This window comes from Barbus barbus, assembly GCF_936440315.1.
Source record: "Barbus barbus genome assembly, chromosome: 23".
In the NCBI taxonomy this organism is placed as follows: domain Eukaryota; kingdom Metazoa; phylum Chordata; class Actinopteri; order Cypriniformes; family Cyprinidae; genus Barbus; species Barbus barbus.
The window spans coordinates 26,045,101-26,066,444 of record NC_136751.1 but is presented as its reverse complement, the minus strand read 5'-3'; the positions used below and the strand labels follow the sequence as shown (position 1 = coordinate 26,066,444).

At 39.8% G+C, this 21,344-nt stretch overlaps 2 protein-coding genes across 3 annotated transcripts; one reads left to right on the top strand and one right to left on the bottom strand.

The window, feature by feature from the left end:
- Positions 1 to 163: 163 nt before the first annotated feature.
- Positions 164 to 11,098, bottom strand: LOC306843100 (BEN domain-containing protein 7-like; the record flags this gene model as incomplete). Its single annotated transcript, XM_079374366.1, has 10 exons — positions 164 to 213; positions 282 to 329; positions 525 to 566; positions 792 to 905; positions 5,473 to 5,698; positions 6,713 to 6,999; positions 7,079 to 7,210; positions 8,561 to 8,833; positions 8,903 to 8,977; positions 11,035 to 11,098. 10 exons carry the CDS (start codon positions 11,096 to 11,098, stop codon positions 164 to 166), a joined length of 1,311 nt encoding a protein of 436 aa, XP_079230492.1.
- Positions 11,099 to 12,022: 924 nt separating this feature from the next.
- LOC306842699 (pre-mRNA-splicing factor 18-like) lies at positions 12,023 to 16,820 on the top strand. 2 transcript variants are annotated; one of them, XM_079373712.1, is made up of 11 exons: positions 12,028 to 12,211; positions 12,289 to 12,366; positions 13,410 to 13,436; positions 14,090 to 14,194; positions 14,274 to 14,387; positions 14,549 to 14,695; positions 15,532 to 15,600; positions 15,960 to 16,100; positions 16,182 to 16,253; positions 16,339 to 16,494; positions 16,576 to 16,820. In XM_079373712.1, exons 1-11 carry the CDS (start codon positions 12,146 to 12,148, stop codon positions 16,654 to 16,656), a joined length of 1,056 nt encoding a protein of 351 aa, XP_079229838.1. In that variant the 5' UTR covers positions 12,028 to 12,145; the 3' UTR covers positions 16,657 to 16,820. The 2 variants fall into 2 exon arrangements, with proteins under 2 accessions (XP_079229839.1, XP_079229838.1); XM_079373713.1 differs by lacking the exon at positions 13,410 to 13,436 and having other exon boundaries at positions 12,023 to 12,211.
- The last annotated feature ends 4,524 nt before the right edge of the window (positions 16,821 to 21,344 follow it).

Genomic DNA, 21,344 nt, shown 5'->3' with positions numbered 1-21,344 from the left:
TTGCCGTTTCCTTCCAAACAAACTTTCTGTCTGTTGCACAGCTGACCATGAGAATTTCAAAGCTGTTTCTCTCCATGCGTGCTACAGTCTAGACGGACTAAACAATTAAAAATGACTCCTTTGCGGGGGTCGGAGGTTGCATTTTGTTGAAAACAATCTCTTCTCAGGCAGTGTCCATAGCAACTAGACATTCTGTTCTCTCAGAAGCAGCACCTGTGGCACAGAAGAAAGAACAATGACACTTTTTTCGAGTGAAATATTAAATATGTGCATTGCAGTACCATTTTGTGTCACAGTTTCCACTTTATCAACAGTTTGCTGACATTTCTCTGAAAAATAACACACAGAAATACTAGTGGGAATAATATTCCAATGGAATGTGTCCTCTGAAGTTATTTAGCATATTATTTAAAGTATCATTCTAATAAAGTATGCTGGGATATCATGAGGTGAAGGACACTCAACAATCTGAAGCACTTTCATTCATGCTGTGTGTGTGGGTTTGGGTCAGTGTGTCCGAGTACCTGTTTTGTGCTGAATATCATTACTGTCTGAGGCTGTCTCTGCTGCAAATCATTCAAAATAAATCACATAAATTATGACCTTGAAGCATTCGTTAAATTAACATTTAAATGATCGATTAATTGTTTTAATAGCACTCATCTAGCAAATCATCAATCATGAAGCAACAGCTTTGTTACAACTTTGAATCCTTGGTAATGTACGACACCACTACCTCTCTTTCTTTTTCACTTTCCCTGCATGTATTTCTCTTTGTGTCATGTTCTCACCTCTTTTTAAGCGTCGGCGGGCAAGTTTAATCTGGTCTTGCAGAATCTGGACCCAGTCTCTGGGGCCGGGAAGCTTCTCAATTCCATTGGCTGTGCAATACTTTTCTGTAAACACTAGATTAATACACATATATGTACAAAATTAAAGATTTTTTAAAAATTGTTAGCTGAAAAAAAATAACTGGTATAGAAACAACTTTCACTTTCACTAATTACAAAGGAATGCAAGTAACAAATAATAATAAATATTTTATGTAATAATAAATAATATATACGAAATATACAAATGCAAGTATACCAATTTTAAGCCCCTTTTCACAGTTTTATGAAAGACGTTAAACAATGTAGACACAAAAATCTTAAAAATGTGTTATGCTGGTCCTGTTTAAGCATTTTGTGTCTTTTAAGAGATAATTTATTTATTTGTAATAATAAGAAGAAGAAGAAGAAGAAGAAGAAGAAGAAGAAGAAGAAGAAGAAGTTATATAACAATAAATAAATATTTATATATAATATATAATACGTTTCACAATAATAATACATTTCACATTTAATTACAAAGAAATGCTAGTACACAAATAATACATATATTTAAATATTTTACATATTAATTATTATAATATCAAATGAATCAAATGCTACATGATTTTTAGCTACATGCTACATGATCTGGGCGAGGAGCACGCACACAATGTCCTCGAGGGGGCAATCTGCGTGCACTGTGAGCTTTTTTCTATGAGAAAGCTCCGCTCTCGTCTGTCTCTCTTTTCAAGGAGGCAGCCGTCTGCTTCCCGCGGTTCAAGACCCACTGTTGTCGAGGCACGGGGGAGAATGATCTTGTAGGGCTTGCAGGCGGATCTGGCTGATGAGTTAGAGAGGGGGCTTTCCTTCTCGCGCTCATTGGCCGCGAACGAGAGTGAGTTACTAGATGATGATGATGCCTTCAAAACCTTCATTCCAAGAAGGTCCAGGTCTGAGCCCGAACAACGCAGGGGTCCTGGCCCATCTCCGTCTGGGGATTAGAGATGGGCACACAAGGCTAGTGTCGCGACTCATGCCCCTCTCCCGTCTGCGGGTAGGGCTAGAGGGAGGAGCGGGTCAAAGAGAGGTAGGCAAGACCTGAGGGAGGTGATCCAGACGTGGTGTTCTCAACGCTCTCGTCTGGACCAGAGTAACAATTGAACATCTACTCCCTTCCCTCGGGGGGCCTCATCTTCCCCTCGCTAATTCCCCTGCAACCACCGTTAACGCCACCTGACCGAGGTTAGATGGGAACCTAGAAACCTGCGCTCGACATTGTAGTCTCTATGCTGGACTTATGATGTTTTGGTTAGGTTCTATGTTTCATAGAAACTACCTTGCTGATGGTCCGGACCCGACCCTTCGAACTTCGCCTCCGGGACTGATCTCATTCATAGGAACCATGGATGGGTGAGTACGATCCAGCTCTAACTGTTCACTGGTATTGTGTAGCCATTCTTTGCAGTATTTCTGGGACCTGTCGTTGTGTGTTTTCTAACCTCTTGCCTTCGACTCTGTGCAGTGATGACCTCACTTGTCGATACTAGATCCAGGCTAGGATGAAAGCCCTGTTCCCGGCCTCATAACCCTGGATTGTGTGGCCCAGTCGTAGGTTTCTGTGGGAGGCTTCTTGGTCATCAGGTCTCCAGCACTGCAATTCCAGGACCTGTGGGTCTTTTTATTATCAGTTTCTATGGCTGGGACGTCTGCCACTGTTGTTAGATTACACACTCTATCATCATGCATTCTCTGAGTGAAGCTCCTCTTATTGAGGTACTGAGTGGCTTTACTCTTTAATGTAAACAGCCCACTCTTTGTGGTCTGGATAGTCTCAGTCAGTCCCTCTCTGGTAGCCTTCCTAGGTGCATGGCTATCTGAGGATATCTATGTGCTAGCTCAGGGACTGCTCCCCCCCTGGGGTTTTTAAGTAGCGATCTCCCTGAGCCCTTGCCTAGAGTGTGCTTCTCCCCTGCTAGGGTGTAAGTAAATAGCCCACTCTTGTGGCAGCTTCTTTGGAGGGCTTACTGGGGTTTTTCAGGTTAGCTAGTGTGGGACCACCTGTTGATTCCCGTGTGGGATGGCTTGAGCATTGCCTTCAGACCAGGCGCCGGAGCGTCTGAGTTCCCTCTCATTCTGAGAGTTGAGTTCTCCGCTCCCCAGAGCTGTGTCATTCAGCAGCCTCTCGTTGTTCGGCCTCTCTATGCCTCCCTGTTAGGTTGTTCTCCTTGTTGGTAGAGCTAGCATTCGCTCCTCTCACCATAGAGGGTCACCTATGAGCATGCAGCTCCCTTCTGAGCGTCTGAGTTCCCTCTCATGCTGAGAGTTGAGTTCTCCGCTCCCCAGAGCCCTGTCATTCAGCAGCCTCTCGTTGTTCGGCCTCTCTATGCCTCCCTGTTAGGTTGTTCTCCTGGTTGGTCGAGCTAGCATTGCTCCCCTCACTATAGAGGGTCACCTTTGAGCATGCCGCTCCCTTCTGAGCATCTGAGTTCCCTCTCATTCTGAGAGTTAGGTTCTCCGCTTCCCAGAGCTCTGTGATTCAGCGGTCTCAGGTTGTTAGGCCTCTCTCTCCCTCCCTGTTAGGTTGCTCTCCTTGTTGGTCGAGCTAGCATTGCTCCCCTCACTATAGAGGGTCACCTATGAGCATGCTGTTTCTCTCTCATCCTGAGAATTGGATTCTCTGCTCTGTGGGATTCACCGTGCAGTCATGCCAACGGGTTAGGCCCTTTATCCGCCCTTCCCCTTAGGCTGATCTTATGGTATGCTCGGCAGTACTCCCCTCACTCCGAGGGTCTCTTATGAGCACACAACCCCTCCCTGAGCGTTGCAGTTTCCCTCTCATCCTAAGAGTTGAGTTCTCCACCCCCCAGAGTTCTGTGAGTCAGCAACTTCAAGTTGTTAGGCCTCTCTCTGCCTCCCTGTTAAGTTGCTCGCTTTGCTCCCTAGAATGGTGTTTACAAATCCATGTTATGGTAAGTGCGCTTTCTGAAAGCCACATTGTGGTAAGATCGCACATCAAGTGTTTTGCGTTCCTTCTAAAATCCTGTACGGTATGGGTTACGCGCTGCAGCTTAGTGCCCTTTCTTTGGGTTGGTTAGGCCCCGGTTTTGCCTTGGGCCCCACTCTACCTATTTCTCCCAATGTTTCTGGTGTTTAAAATCCATGTTATGGTAAGTGCGTACACTAAGTCTCTGTGCACTTTCTGAAAGCCATGGACCTAGCTACTATCCTATACTATCCTAGGCACTTGGCCGTATCCCCTTAAAGGAATCTTTTCTTATGATTCTAAGCCTTCGAGCTCTACCCTGTGTCCAGGAGTCCCGGTCCTCAACAGATAAGTTTTTTAGGGTATGCAGCTCGGGTCTTTGGCCGTAGGGGATAATGTCACTGACAGCCGTCTAACCATCCTAGGGGCAACTCCCTGAGACCGGTAGAGTTGGTGCTTAGTGCTCGCCTTTTGTGCTTGGCTTGCACTCCTCTCAGCATGGTGGTGTGGGTATTCCGTTCCCCATAGCGTCCCGTAGAGGACGCAGTTCGAAGTTTCTTCAAAAGGGAACGTCTCAGGTTACGCATGTAACCATGGTTACGAGACACTGCGTCCTCTAAGCTTTGTGTCATGCTTCGGACGCAAGCTTCAGACGAAGAAGTGGATGACGTATTTTCCCGGCACCCCTTTATACTGTGGTCGCGCCGGTAGTGACGTCATAAGCTGTCGCCGGCCAACATGTGGTGTTTTTGTATGTATGCTTCAGACACGGGTCACGCTGACGGGTCACGCGACCCCTAGAGGACGCAGTGTCTCATTCCCTACTCAGGGAACCATGGTTACATACGTAACCTGAGACGTTTTCCCTCTTCCTATAGGTGCATATCATCATACGCTTGTCAAAATGATGATTCGTAAAAGTCTTAACAATAAATCCGGACCGTCTAAAAATGAAACCCGCCAGACCACCTGCGGGTGCTGGATTTATCGATCGAAAACTTCTGAACCAAGTGTGTTTGAAACATCATATTAGCATATATACAGTGTTTTATCCACTAAATGGATGCGTCCTTTGTGGAAAGAAACACATAAACGTTGTGCTAGATCCTGGTCGCCACAACAAACTGCATAATTTGCAGCTGCGCACACTTCTGCGGTCCTTGATGTGCGTGAACTGACAGAGAGGTTTGATTATGAAATCATCAGCGAAGCCCCGTTGTTTCACAATGAGGTAATAAACTTCCTTTAGTTAATGTTAGTTAATGCATTAACTAACATTAGCAATACATTTGTTACCGTGTCTATTCATCTTTGTTAACCAGCTCAGGCAAATGTTAACAATGTTAACTTTTTAAATGTTAACTTTTAATTTTAATAATGTCCTATTAGTAAATTTTGAAATGAACATTAACATAACAAATTACTAATGTTAATGCATGCTTTAGAAGTACTGTGTAATGAACCTTGGTGCTGTATTTTTTGTTGGCAATTTGACATTTTCATATGCTACACACCTGGTCCACCCAGTTTTATGTAGGCCCACCCACTTAAATATTTCTGGTTATGCTAGTGACTATATGTATGACAGTGATCAATATCAGGCAAAAATCCATAATAACGTTCTCCTGTACACTGATGTTGTGCAAGTTTTGGTCTGGCCTAGTTATGTTCACAAACCTTTAATGGCTCCGACTATGTTTTGATCGAGTCCTTTCCTGGTGTCATTCAGACCTCTCTTCCTCTTGCCGTTGGGCAGTGAGTTTGCCAGTGTGGTATCATCAAAGAACGCACACACCAGTTTCCTGAAGAGCAGGCTGCCAGAGCGAGTGTAGTTCAGTAAGATAGAGTCCAACTGTGCTTTAGGAATAAATACGTCATAATCCTCAGCCAACTGCACCTCCGGCTGGGAGAGACAGATGGGCGTGATATTAATAAAAGGAATTAATACATACTCATGCACACATACATTGACACAGAAACTGTAATCATCCAAAATTTCCCTTTTAGTCAGGTGAGACTAAAGTATTTTAATATTTAATATTAATTTTCAGAGACACATGCTCTTATCAGAATAAACACATAACCTAGACAACTGTGAAATCATATTTATGTACTCAACCCCATATGTTGTTTCTAACCTTCACTCATTCTGCTGAGAGAGAAAGACATGGCCAGCTATCAGTCTGATGGGTGCAAACACGGTCCAAAATCAGAACTGGCCAAACATGAAAATGTGCTTTGGCAAGTAAATAAAACAAAGTTACTGGCTACCTCACTGAATGCTTCTTTTTAAAGAATTTAATCATGCAAGCTTTTAAATCACAGTCTACGACCAAAACAATATTAAAATTTGAGGATTGGTGCTTGCTGCCAATATATATATATATATATATATATTCAAGCAACAGTGAGTGTGTCAGTGTGAAAATTTTAAATAAACAATTAATATTGAGTTTCTTACATTTTAGACAGAATATTACCAATTGCTTTCTCTGCCTTTGTCTTGCCAATGAAAATACTTCTGAACAAAACCACAGCAGATCCGAACAACAGATAGTGTTTGGTTAAGAGAACGATTCAGTGACTCATTAATAAAGAAAGCTGTTTGATTAATTCATTCTGTTGAACTAATTGGTTGAGTGAATTATATGAATGAATATATATGAATAATTATTACTTTAATAAATACTAAAATAATTACTTCACTTAAATTATATATATATATATATATATATAATTTAAATAATATGCTAGATAGCATATGCTAGATAGTACATGCTCGGTTAAACATTTAACCCCAACACTGGCTCAAAACAACCCAATCTCTGGGTTTGTCCATAATGGGTTTGTTCACCCAGCACTGAGTTGTTTTTATCCCAGCATTACCAAATCTATTCACACATGTACGGTGATGTACCTCTGTGGTGCTTTGGCCTCTGGTGACACTGTAGTGAGAGGGAGGAGTCTTGGCACTGGGAATGGGATCTGGGATAAATGTTGTCACTGCAGGGGGCGTGTCCTCTCTTGACTGATTACACTCATTAACAGCATCGGTCTCAGCGGGTGGCGACAGAGGTGTGGTTCTTTTAGTGGGTGTGGTCAGAACTGTCACTCTGTGACCCGGCCTCCTCTTCCGGCTCCTCTTCCTGGAAATGGATGTTCTGGACGAGAGTGAGACCTGGGAGCCCTGTTTGTCCTGGGATCCTGAGAGTGCAGAAGAACACGTGTCAATGCAGCTGTAATTGTGTTCAGAGGAATTTGAAGGTAGTTGTGTTTGATTTACCTCTCGGAGTTTGGATTAGTTTCCTCATGGTACGTAACTCCAGCAGAATGGCCTGCAGGGTGCTCTTGCAGTTGCACATACAGCAGCTGGGCTCAGTTGCCATGGCAGCAGGCGCAAGGGGCAAGGCCATGTCTGAATCAGAACACACATGCATCGTCAACACAACGGCCATCACCGATGATGTCTAACACCCAGAGGCTCCAAGCACCCAGCACAAAAGCTGTCTGACTTGCTGACTCCAGTGTGTGTGTGTCAGACTGACACTGAGGGAGTTATTGTGTCTTTCTGTGTGTATACAGAAGGAAGATGTTACGTGTTTGCTGTGTTATCCAGAGCTGTCTAGACACTTGCTGCTGCAGTGCCAGACAGCACATCTTTCTGTAGCCCACAATCACATAACACAACTTTCCCAGGAAAGAATCCCAAAGGGAGTTCAAGTAAAATCTTCCTATGCTTCTATCTGAAGTCACTTTAAGCAGAAGCATGGCTTTGCTGAATTTAAAACCGGAAAAAAAGAACAAAAGCAGTGCCACTAAAGGCATCCAACCTCATGATAAACTGCAGTAACTAGAGGTGAAGAGATAAAAGAAATAAAATAAAATATAAATGCACTAAAATAAAATAAAAGTAAATAAAATGTGCTAAACTAAGTAATAATATGATAAAAAATAATAATAAATGCACTAAAATTATCAAATAAAATAAATGCAGTAAAATAATAAAAATAAAATAAAATGCACTGAACTAAGTGAACAAATAGAAAAATACAGTGGTGCAGATTTCGAAATTGTCCAACCAAGTGGCATCTGCAATCAAATGATGCTATGATTTAATAATGAACCATATTTTGTTTAATTAATAAATCATAGCATAATTTGGTTGCAGATATTATATATATATATTTTTTTTTTTTTATACGGTAATGAATTGAGTGAATTGAATAAATGGGTAAATTAAGAAAATGTGCTGGCCATAAATATTTGTTACTGAACATAAAACTGTATTTTGCAAAAATAAATAAATAAAAGAGCATTTTTTGTAGCTCAAACAGTAAAGCGCAACCATAGCAAATGTCAAGGTCATGAATTCAATTTCCAGGTAGTGGATGAACTAAGATTTTTTTTTATCTTGAATGCAATGGAAGTTGCTTTGGATAAAAGCATCTACATGTAAATGTTATCATTTAAAACCTAACAAACTTTATTTCTGAAATATTTGAAGTGTGCTTATTTCTATTAAATAAATGCCACTTATTTGGACAATTTGTCATCTAATGCAATGCATTTTTGTCTTTGCATTCAAATTCATAAATTTTTAGCATAACTTCAATGTGAAAACATTTTGGGGCCACTGCATATTAATATAGCCTAATCACAGTGTGAGAAACATAGCTAAACATGCTTTGTTTGGCATTTGACAGATTTGGCTCATTTAACAAACCTTCTGAAAGTAATACAATTGCTTCATTGTTCAGAGACTCACCATTAGCTTTCGAGTGGTTTTGGTTCCTCTGGGTTTTGGAGCGGGTGCCGTACTGCCCGTGAGTCATCAGGACTGAGCTCCAGCCGTATTGGGGATGTTCAGGGACCGGGCTCTGAGCCACAGGCAGGCTGAGAGCCTCCTCCTGAGGCTCCTGTTTGAGGGTCTCACCCTCTCGTCCAACCCGCTGGTACACTCGTCCTGTCTTGTCACTCAGCAAGCGCATCATGCCTGTTATCTGCTTCTTTATCTCCATCCCTTCATCACCTAACCAGACTGAGAGACACAGTTAACACACTGAGCCTGCACACAGTCATGAAGTGTGTTATGATGAACGACAGCTACCTTCAGTCTCAGAAGCATCCAAGGCATCTCCTTCAGTGTCATTCTGGTCTACATCATCCATTTCATGGCTAAAATCTAAATGAATCACAGCAGTTTTCACATCATTATGAGGTCATGACACAATTTCATTTAGAAATTGGCTTTTTAGCCTTTTATTCAAAGGAGAGTATAGAGAAAATGGAAAGCTATCTACACTGAAAAAAATTATTCATTTAATTTACTATTTTTTTTAAGGTAAGTGATTGCAATCAATTTATTTTAGCTACATTTAAATAAACAAATTTAGTTAACTAACTTTCAACATTTTTTATTTATTTAAATGTAGCTAAAATAAATAGTTTGCAACCCCTTACCTTTAAAAAATCTATCTATCCATCTATCCATCCATCCATCTTATCTATCCATCTATCATCCATCCATCTATCCATCCATCCATCTATCATCCATCCATCCATCCATCCATCATCCATCCATCCATCCATCCTATCATCCATCTTATCATCCATCTATCTATCTATCTATCTATCTATCTATCTATCTATCTATCTATCTATCTATCTATCTATCTATCTATCTATCTATCTATCTATCTATCTATCTATCTATCTATCATCCATCCATCCATCCATCCATCTATCATCCATCCATCCATCCATCTATCCATCTTATCATCCATCTATCATCCATCCATCTATCCATCCATCCATCCATCCATCCATCCATCTATCCATCTTATCATCCATCTATCATCCATCCATCCATCCATCCATCCATCTATCATCCATCCATCCATCCATCCATCTATCCATCTTATCATCCATCTATCATCCATCCATCTATCCATCCATCCATCCATCCATCCATCCATCCATCCATCCATCCATCCATCTATCCATCTTATCATCCATCTATCATCCATCCATCTATCCATCCATCCATCCATCCATCCATCCATCTATCCATCTTATCATCCATCTATCATCCATCCATCTATCCATCCATCCATCCATCCATCCATCTATCTATCCATCTTATCATCCATCTATCATCCATCCATCTATCATCCATCCATCCATCCATCCATCCATCCATCCATCTATCATCTAGATCATGTCGGTGGTTTAAAAAGTAATCTTAACACTTTAGTATCAAGTTGATTGTTCATGACTATTTTTTATAAAAACTGCAAAACAAAACCACAAAATTAATTTCATATTTGATTAATGTCCATAAAAAAAACTGGAATCCTCAGATATAAGACATGAAATGAATGTAATAAAAATGTAATGAATAATGACATGAACAGTTAGATTCTCTGTATTAAATCATTTTTCAATAATCAATCAGTTGTTGTTCTGTTGATGATGCTCGGTATTACAAATATTTTTTATTTTACTGTCTCTCATTATTATTATTATTATTATTATTGTGTAGTGTTTACTTGTATAATTTATTTCGCCCATATATACAGATATATACAGCGTTGAGGATAAAGATCACCCAAGACAAAATAAATAATACACCATACATGAATGGCATCATTTTATATCATTTAAGACAATAAACTTTTTTTTTGGTCAGCTATATTGTATTATATTATTATAACTTTTGTATGACTGTGTACAGTGTAACATACTGTCAGATTTCTGACTGTTGAAACAGTTATGTAGGGAAAATTATAACAAAAATAAAGGGAAAATAAAAATAATAGAATTGTCTAGAACATAAAAAAAAAAAACACTAAAATATCAACAGAACACAAGGAGTTCTCCGCATTTTTAAAAGCACAGATATTGCATACAGGCTCTCATATGTAATAATTACGAAAGCGTGTGCGGTGCAGATGTGATGAAGTGATGCTGCGGGTCAGGACCACCTGTAGGCTGCGTGACTGTGAAGAGCTTCATCACGCTCACGCAGCAGACAGACCTGTATTGTCTTCCATCACACCTGAAGAAGTGCACAGACTAAACGCATCAGAAGATGAGCATGCTTGTACTACGAGCGCCGCCGACAAACATGCGATCAAACACGAACAGGACGAAGCGTCCTTCATTGTGACGATGCGAGCAGGACAAAGAGGTGCATTCCAGAGCGTCTCAGATGCGCTCTATTGTCTGTCATCTGCTTACCTGCATCATTCACCAGTTTAAAGCTCTGAGATTTCCTGCTCCGCTTCCTCTCCATGAACTCCATTTTAAGGGCAGAGCGGCGAAAAGAGGTAGAATCCAGCCCAGTTCATCAGCACACAGGCTCTTTTATCACTGACAAACTCATTAGGTCCAGCTGATGATGAGTGAAGCGAACCTGAGCTTTAATAATAAGCGCGGGTCTCTCTGATGATGAGGAAGAGGAGGAGGAGGAGGGTGGACGGGACGCGTTTACATTCCCCTGCGGGGCTGCTCGTTTATGATGTAAATAAACCTCTTAATTCTTTCAGAATTCGTCTATTCCTTTGCGCCACCTGATGGTCGCTAATATTTGTGGGACGCAAATACGAGGGTCCAGATTTACACTGGACAGACTGGAGGAGAAGAAACTTTCCTGTCAGCTTTGGCAGTCGGTGACTACTCTCACAATGGAGTAATAGCCTACTTTGAAAAGTGTAAAAAATAAATAAAATTAAATCATAAATGTTTAGGCTATCTGTGTTTTAATTAGCGCGCGAAGTAAAAGCGAAACTTTACAAAAATAAATAAATAGATAAATGAAAAGCCTATTATAATTAATATAAATAGCCTAAATAAATGAAATTAAATTTAAAATGTATAAACTTAAAATAAATCTGAAATATCATAAAAAAAAAAATAAGTAGCTTAGTGAACTGTCGCATTATGGACCAAATAAATAAAAATAAACACAAAATAGGCCTATCACTTAAAAAAAAAAAATATATATATATATATATATTAATTAATTTAAATAATAATTAAATGTAACTGATATTCGTACTATAAAAATATAATATATGTTTAATATATGAGATGAAGAGGTTTCGTCCAGATAGTTTTAAAAAGATATAAATACAAACGCTATTCTTTCTCTTTTTTATCTTCTTTTTATAAACTTTTCCCGGCGTCAGGCTCTCATTTGTCCACTAGATGGCATCATAGCAGTAATGAGTCAGATCGCTCCACTAGAACGGAAGCGACTGAACTGTTTCCCGTTGGATGTTTATGTGAAAAAAGGGCACATTTTCTGATAAAGGGTTTTTGAGAAAGAGTTGTTGTTATTTTTTGAGTTATGGACATCCTCAGAGCAGAGATCGCGAGGAAAAGAAAACTCATTGAGGAGAAAGATCTGGTAGATGTGAGTAGCGACTGTTTACATCGATGTGTTGTTGTTATGTGGGTTTGTGTAATACTGTACTCGTGTTGTTTCTCCAGGACTCAAAGAAATACTTCAAACGGGCTGATCTCGCTCGTAAGGAAGAGGAGGATTATTACAGGAGATGTGGATATAAGGTATAAACACCGCTGTATTAGTAGTGTAATCCGAGACCAGTTGTTATCAATCTTTTACCTGAAACGGACCCTTAAATGTGATCAGCTCCAGGGACCATCTACTTGTCTGTCAGTCATCTACTGTGGCTTTCAAAGAAATGAACTGTCCCATTCAAAAAGTGTCTTCTATCCCATACTCACACTCTCATGATGTACTCGCCGTCATGCTGTCCAACATGTAGATGAGCCGTTTCTTCATCAGAACAGATTTGGAGAAATTTAGCAAGACATCACTTGCTCTGCAGTGAATGGGTGCCGTCAGAATGAGAGTCCAAGCATCTGATAAAAACATCACAGTAATTCATACGACTTCAATGCATCATGTCTTGTGAAGTGAAAAGCTGTGTGTTTGAAAGAAACAAATCCATCAAGACATTTTTTAATTTCAGACCATTGCTTCGAACTAAAATGAGTCACCTGTATTTTATTTAATACATTTTCACATTTTATTAAAAATATGAGTCCATAATACCAGTTCTTCCAGTTTCCATGCACTGTTGTCCTTTTACTGCAAAATAATGTTTTAACTTTAAAACAGTTCTAAACAAACTTGACATGCATATTTTTGACTTTTCACTGGAGAAAGCAATGTTATGGATTATGGACACTTATTTTAGCCATATGTGACCGTTTAAAGTTATAAGTTTTCAATGAGGGATTCGTTTCTTACAAACGCGCAGCTCTTCACAATACATGAATTGATGAGTGGTGTGGATTATTGTGATGTTTTTATCAACTGTTTGGACTCTCATTCTGACGGCACCCATTCACTGCATTGGTGAGCAAGTGATGTAATGCTAAATTTCTCCAAATCTGTTCTGATGGATGGCCTGAGGGTGAGTAAATTTGCAGCAAATTTTCATTTTTGGGTAAACTGTTCCTTTCAGAAAGCTCTTTCTCTCTAGTTCTCTTCTCATCCTGGAGTGGTGTCTTCTGTCTGCTGTGTATCTCTTCTCATATTCTCTTTCCTGCTGTCTGTGTGTGTGTGTGTTCTGTGAGTGTAGGTTTCTAATGAGCAGCCTGTGCGACAGGTAGGGCTCAGGCAGACAGAATGCATGCTGCCAGACTGATGTTTGACCGGGTTTCAGCATGACTGAAGAACATTTGTGTGTTTAATTGCCTTTGCTCCCAGTGTTGCACAAAGCTGGAGGCAGCACTATCTGAATTTTCAGCCCAGCCGCATAACGATCACAGTAAAATCGGTGCCCTTATGTGACAGAGATGCCCACCCAGGAGCAAAGCACGTTTGAATTCTAGATGCCTTGCCTGCTCTCTCATTTGTGCGGTTCTCTTTTGTTGTTTAAGCTTCCTTATTTGGTTTTGATATTGCATGCATGGTGTGTTAAATTAAAACCGGTGTCAGGATATAGCATGGCCTATCAAATGATATATGCAGTTCTTTGCTGTTCACCCATTGCATCTTGGGAGAATTATGTGCGCTCATATTTATATAAGATTAGATGAGGATTTAATCACATTTTAAAAATGCATAGCTGCATGCTTATATGGAGAACTTTTTGTTTTAGGCCTTTTATTCTGTAAGATCTTGCCAGGATTGTTATTTATAAGCTTATTATTTTGCAAGCAGCCCTACTTAATCTTACAATTACATCATTTGCAGTGGTATCAGAATAGTTTAACAGTCATTAAAATATGACTTTTGGTTTTTTTTTTTTTGTCCAAGCTGGACAAAACCGAGGAGGAGGCACCTCCATCTACATCATCCAATCCTGTGTTAGAACTGGAGCTCACAGAGGAGAAGCTGCCAATGACACTCTCTCGACAGGAGGTGGGTCAGCCAATCAGAGCTCACCTGATGAGGTTGTTTTTGTTCTTGGATGAAGAATAAATCTTGTGGCTGTGTGCAGGTGATCAGACGTCTGAGGGAACGTGGCGAGCCCATCCGTCTGTTTGGCGAATCCGATTATGATGCTTTCCAGAGACTCCGGAAGATTGAAATTCTAGCACCAGAAGTAAACAAGGTAAGACCCACCTCTCCTCTTGCCATATTCACACTCATGTCATATAGTGTGTTTATTTACTGGGAACATTGTTTTAATTTCCCTGCAAGAAAAGTTCTGTCAAGATGGACTCATGCTGAATTTGACTCAATTTTTAAGGCTTACCTTGTCTGTGTGTGTAGGGATTGAGGAATGATCTGAAGGCCGCCATGGATAAGATCGATCAGCAGTATCTGAATGAGATTGTCGGTGGAACAGAGGGCACTGAACTGGACACACAACACGATCTCAAAGTGCATGAAGAAAATACCACCATTGAGGAGCTGGAGGTAAAGCCACACACACAGAACCCATAACATTAACTTAAACTAATTCATATCCTCATTTTTAATGTAAGAGCAAGTACAGCAAACTGTAAATGTGCAAGGCTTCCAGTGTCATACACTTCCAGTTATTTTATATGTACCAAAACAGTCTTTTATGCTGCTTGACATTGCAAACTAATATTTGTTATCATTATTTTAATTTATCGTAATTAGAAATACTGGTTTGTAGCACAAATAGTTTTACCATTTACTGCATTTTTACCTTTAGCAGCTAATAAATAATAAGTCTTACACATACACAGAAAACCGCTTACTTCCACATAGCAAAATAATTACAGCACATCAACTCCAGAATCTGTCATTGAATGAGAAGTACTTCTATCATGGTCCCACTAGGTGGCACTATAGTCTTACATATGAAATCTAATGTTCTTCATAACTGAAATAACTAGACAAGGGTTTCCAAACGGGTTTGTGTTGATGAAATGCTAGTAAGTAATCAAATCCTAAAAATGTAAAGATTCAAATAAATAATTTTTAAATAAAACGCTTACTAAAAATATATTTTTTTATTTTTTTACCTTTATGCAATATGACCATTAAGAGAACATCAGAGAACAGTGGATATTTAATTTTGTTAAATTATTAAAAGGGGGTCCTTACAAGTAAATCTCTTAGGTCACAGGGGTTCAGCTGACAACCCTGAATTAGACTATCAACAATGTCCCAAATGTCTGGATACTAAAGCTCCTATGGCTTTAATTAATTGTATAATATAACAAAAGATATGTGATGCTCTATAACTGTAACATTCATGTTTAATAACCCATATTAAACAGGCTTTGGGAGCGTCTCTTGGCACAGGCAATGATGTTGGAGACATGGACATCATAAATAAAGTTTTAAGGGTATGTGTTTTTTTTTTTATTAAGCTGTGATTTTTTTTTTTTTTTTCCCAATCCCTTTTAGAGTGTTTAAATCTTGTACTGATTTGATAGTAATACATTTAGACAATATTCTAATTATTTAAATATTTTAAAATATTAATGATTTAATGAGAATCTGATGCACAATTTAAAAGTATAATAATTTTATTTTGTGTGCTTGTATGTGTATTTTTTAAGTTAATTATTAAATTACATTATTTTTGTATGTTTGTATATTGTATATTTTTATGCTTTGTGTGTTTCAGCGTGTATGTAAAGAGTTTTTACATTTTTTTTTTAAGGCACGTCATCTAAAATAAAGTATATTTTTATTATTATAGTTTTTGCTGGGCGTGTGGGCTAAAGATTTGAACAGCCGAGAGGACCATGTGAAGCGTAGTGTCCAGGGCAAAGTCGCCAGTGCCACCCAAAAACAGACCGAATCTTATTTGGAACCTCTGTTCAGAAAACTTCGTAAGAAGGTATGCTGTTCTACAAGCTTTTTTTATACAGTATTATTAGTAGATAGAGACTCACAGGCTTATTGCGTCTTCCATATATAGAATTTGCCAGCAGATATTAAGGAGTCCATCACAGACATCATAAAGTTCATGCTGGAGAGGGAATATGTTAAGGTATGTTTTACTTGTTGCAATACGTTGACAGTTTGTAATTGGTATATTTGTGAGGAAACCCAACTAACACGCTGTGTACGTACAGGCAAACGATGCTTATCTGCAGATGGCTATAGGAAACGCTCCGTGGCCCATCGGTGTGACCATGGTGGGTATCCACGCTCGTACTGGACGTGAGAAGATCTTCTCCAAACACGTCGCCCATGTGCTCAACGACGAGACCCAGAGGAAATACATTCAGGTCTGAAATTATATTATGACTAGAAGTTTGTTATATTACATAGAGCATTACTCAGTGATTGTCTTTTATGTATTTTCACAGGGGCTGAAAAGATTAATGACAATCTGTCAGAAACATTTCCCTACAGATCCTTCAAAGTGTGTGGAGTATAATGCTCTGTGACGTATGAATCACAGCATTCAAAGTCATGTCACGTCATATTGTACAATGTACGGCTGTCTCTCATTCTCTCATGTTGTAAATAACTTAATATACACCAATCTTGAGAACATACATGTGGATCTCTACAGTTGTTTTTTTTAATAAATGCTGATGTTACTGTGGGATACAGGAGTGATCTTTTCATTACATTCACTGATGCTTGATGCATTTAACTGTTCATAAGGTGGATTGCCTGGCTGTCCTTCCTGGTATGTGGGGCTCTGTAGCGTCGGCCAGATGGCAAAAGTTCAAAAAGGGGATGACTTGGATGTGAGGGATCCAGAGTGATTTTCTGAGCCCTTTTCCTCACTCTGGATGTATCCAGTTCTTGAAGGGTGGGCAGGGAGGCACCAAGAATCCGTTCAGCAGACCGAACTGTTCTCTGTAGGCTTCTGATGCCTGATTTTTGTAGCTGAGCCAAACTAGACAGTTATTGACGTGCACAGAACAGACTCGATGACGGCGGAGTAGAACTGTTTCAGCAGCTCCTGTGGCAGGTTAAACTTCCTCAGCTGGCGAAGGAAGTACAACCTTTGTTGGGCTTTTTTTTACAATGGAGTCGATGTAAGTGTCCCAGTTCAAGTCCTGAGAGATGATGGATCCCAGGAACTTGAATGTCTCCATTAGAGCCACAGTGCTGTTCATGGTGGTGAGAGGGGAGAGTGCAGGGGGGTTTCTCCTGAAGTTCACGATCATCACCACAGTTTTGAGCGTATTAAGCTCCAGGTTGTTTAGACTGCACCAGACAGCCAGCTCTTTAACCTCCTGTCTGTAGGCAGACTCGTCACTGTCCTGAATGAGGCCGACGAGTGTGGTGTCGTCTGCAAACTTCAGGAGCTAGAGGGGTCCTTAGAGGTGCAGTCGTTGGTGTAGAGGGAGAAGAGCAGTGGGGAAAGAACAGGGGCACCTGAGGGGCACCAGTGCTGATGATGCGGCTGTCTGACATGAATTTCCCCAGTCTCACTAGCTGCTGCCTATCTGTCAGAAAGCTGGTGATCCATTGACAGATAGAGCTAGGGACAGAGAGCTGGGTTAGTTTGGTCTGGAGTAGTGTTGGAATGATGGTGTTGAAGGCCCAACTGAAGTCCACAAACGGGATCCTCATATAAGTCCCTGATTTGTCCAGGTGTTGCAGGATGTAGTGCAGTCCCATGTTGACTGCGTCATCCACGGACCTGTTTGCTCATTAAGCAAACTGCAGGGGGTCCAGTAAGGGTCCAGTGATGTCCTTCAGATAAGCCAGAACCAGTTTTTCAAATGGCTTCATGACGACAGACTTTAGAGCCACAGGTCTGTAGTCATTAAGTCCTGTTATCTTGGGTTTCTTTGGAACAGGGATGATGGTGGAGCGTTTGAAGCAGGAAGGGACTTTACAAAACTCCAGAGATATATTGAAGATCTGTGAAAAGATGGGGGCCAGCTGGTCAGCACAGGTTTTCAAGCAGGCTGGTGTCACACCGTCTGGGCCATTTTAATGTGTCATTGTTACTGAGCTGAACACTACAGAACATGTAAATTCATGAACACAGCAAGAAATGTAGGCATGTCCCTTTACAGACAGGAAATATTCCTTTCAAGGGATGAGTGTCAAGATGATTTGCAATTTGAGTCACTATCAAAACAAGTCCAAAAATGCTAAAATCACATCTCATGACTTTATCTGCCCTCCTGAGATGAAATAAAGGAAGTCCTGAGTCACAGGAAGAGTGACTGACTTCCTCACGCCATGACCAAAGATTTAAAACACGAACAAGGCAACTTCTGATAACTGGCCCTTGCATTGACTTATTTCAGATCTGATTCATTTTTCATTGATTGATTCACTTTTGAGGGGTCAGTCTAAAGTTTTCTTAAAAATGACAGAACTACAGGGGGGGTTAGTTGATGAAAATCTAATAATTAAATCATGCTATAAAATTTTATTTGTTTACCTGTGTGTCATGTGACCATTAACCAGGGTTATGGCATATAACTCGCCCTGTAGTTTAAATGGACTTCACCCTTCTCTAGAGATATAATTTAAGATTGTTCACTGGATTTATCCTCTAAAACAGCTTTTTGGAAAGACATCGATTTGCAATGTGTTTTTTGTAAAGAGGGAAACAAGAGCATTGGTAGAGATGGATTTATAAAAAAAATGTATTTTGGTTTAGCATTTAGCAAGATTTATCATTTGCATTTTTAGTTAAAAGAACATGTTGTAATGCAACAGACAAAGTTATTTTATGATGTTCATTTTAAAATATGGTATATTATAAATGTACTTGTTATATATAAATAAATTATGGTTACACTTTATTTTAACGTGTCCTTGTTACCATGTAATTATATTAATTAACTACATGTACTTACTATGTGGTTGGTGTTAGGATTAGGGTTTGGCTTAGGGTTACTTACATGTAATTATGCATAATTTACTGTTATTATAATAGGAAGTACATATAACGTGTAACAAGGACATCTTAAAATAGTGTTATCCAAATTATTTATCCACAAATATAAACGGCCATCACAAAAACCTACTTTTTCTCATTTTGAAATAAAAAACAGGTCACTACTAACACAAAGATACAACAAAGCAAAAAAGACTAAATTAATGCAAAGCCTTAAATCTATTCTTTGATTTACGGTGTCTATGCCTTTACACTATGCCTTTTATCTCAGTATTAAGTCTTTGCTGTTATCATAATTACCTCTATATGTTCATTGTTTAAAATGTTGTTGTATATATATATAAAACCTCAGGTTTCATGACCCTAATATTGGCAGAGCTAGAGCAGATCTCTCTCAGGGCTGTGGAGAAACCCCAGACTCCAGCTCCCATCACCCCTTGCTGCAGTTTCCAATCCCAAACTCCCAGGACACACACACACAATATGCATCCCTTCCTTCACACAGCATTCCAACATGCGCGCTGTTCTCACGGCTCGTGGGAGAAACACACACACACACTCTTTCATCACATGAGAGAATAATGGCTTCCAGCTGCTGTGGAAAGCTGTAACAGAATAGCTGCTCTGCTCCAGGCCCTGCAGGGTTCATACAGAGACATTATTCTGGAAGAATGGACAATCTTAGGATGGTATTGCGAGTGTGTGGATATTTATGCGTTACATGAATTATAGCGACTAACCTATGCTGGAAAAAGGCGTAGACGCCGTACTTTTGTGTTGTACCGAAAAAGCCTTATGGTTGCTATATTGGTTGCTAGTATGTAACAGTACAGTAAACAAGTTAATACTGATCTTACATTTTAGAAATTAGCACACACACATCAATGAGACATCTATTTGACATCTGCAGGATGTATTTTTTAGTGTTTGTTCATCTACGTCTACAGGACGTTTCCTATCAGATGTCAAATAGACGTCTGTTAGATGTCTATAAGATGTTCATGATTTAGAATGTATGTAAAAGTGACATCTTACAGACATCTGTCAGATGTTTGAACACAGCAGATGCTTTCCTGATCAAGTGATCTGGAAAGCATCTTGCAGACGTAAGTGTGCTATCTAATGGAAATAGGACCAAACTGTGTTTCAAAGCCTGGATCAACGGTCAAGCGTCTCCAAGTATCACACAGTGAGAGTCGTACCCGAATGAACCAGTGATTCAGAATTTTGAATGAATCGGTTCAGTGAATGATTCAATCGACGTTCTCATCGTTTCACCCCTCAGTGCTTTCCAAACGGGATATATCGCCCTCCGAAGGGCATTTCGGAGTGAAAACCATCATGGACGCCATATTAAAGGGTCGTTCCAAACCGAAGAGCTCAAAACTGGCCACTTCATATTAAAGGCCCTTCGGAATTAAGGATTTCGAAGGGTACCGTTGCACAGATTCTTTGTATGATGACGCCGATGATGATGCAGAAGGGCACTTCAAGAAACAGTTGTTTGGTCCCCTACACCCTGGAACGCAGTTCCTGAAAGAATCGGTGTTTTAATCGAATCGATTAACTGTAGGGTTCAATGGCTCAGAACTGAAGGTACTGTTGAAGTATATTTGGTTGCAGCCAGTGTTTCAGAACAAATCGGTTGAGTCAATGATTCAACGACTCTCTCATAAAAGCAGTTACCACTGAGTTATTTATATAGATTATTGGTTGCTACTTGTTTCATTTCTGAACGAATCCATGTTTAGATTTGAATGGATGATTCACTGAGACAGCCAGACAGTCGACACCTGCCGGCTTGATGCTACTTGCAGAAAGATTCACTGGAAAATCCTTGTAATTTATTAATTTAAATCTGATTTACATCAAAGAGACGTTGTTTTACCATGTTGTGCAAGTTTTGACAAGGCTTGGTTTCCCTGGACTCTAGTAACAGGTTTAAGTGTCTTACTCAAGGGCACAATGTTAATGGTTCATGAATCATTTCTTGTGGAGAATGAACCACCTACCTTCTGGTTTCAAGCCCAGATCTTTCAATACTTCATCCCACCACTCCTTAAACTGATAGCAGTGGTCCTTTCTACAGCCTCCAGTGTTTATTTTGGCCTACAGTCAGTTGTGAGCCTGCCAAATTTGAACAATTCTCCAAAATATCTCCAAATGCTTTGACCCTCCATATTAAGGGTCATGGTGGTGCCCTATGAAGTCAAGCTTTCATGTTCACTGAACACAGCATTCCTCAGGGTTCCTCAA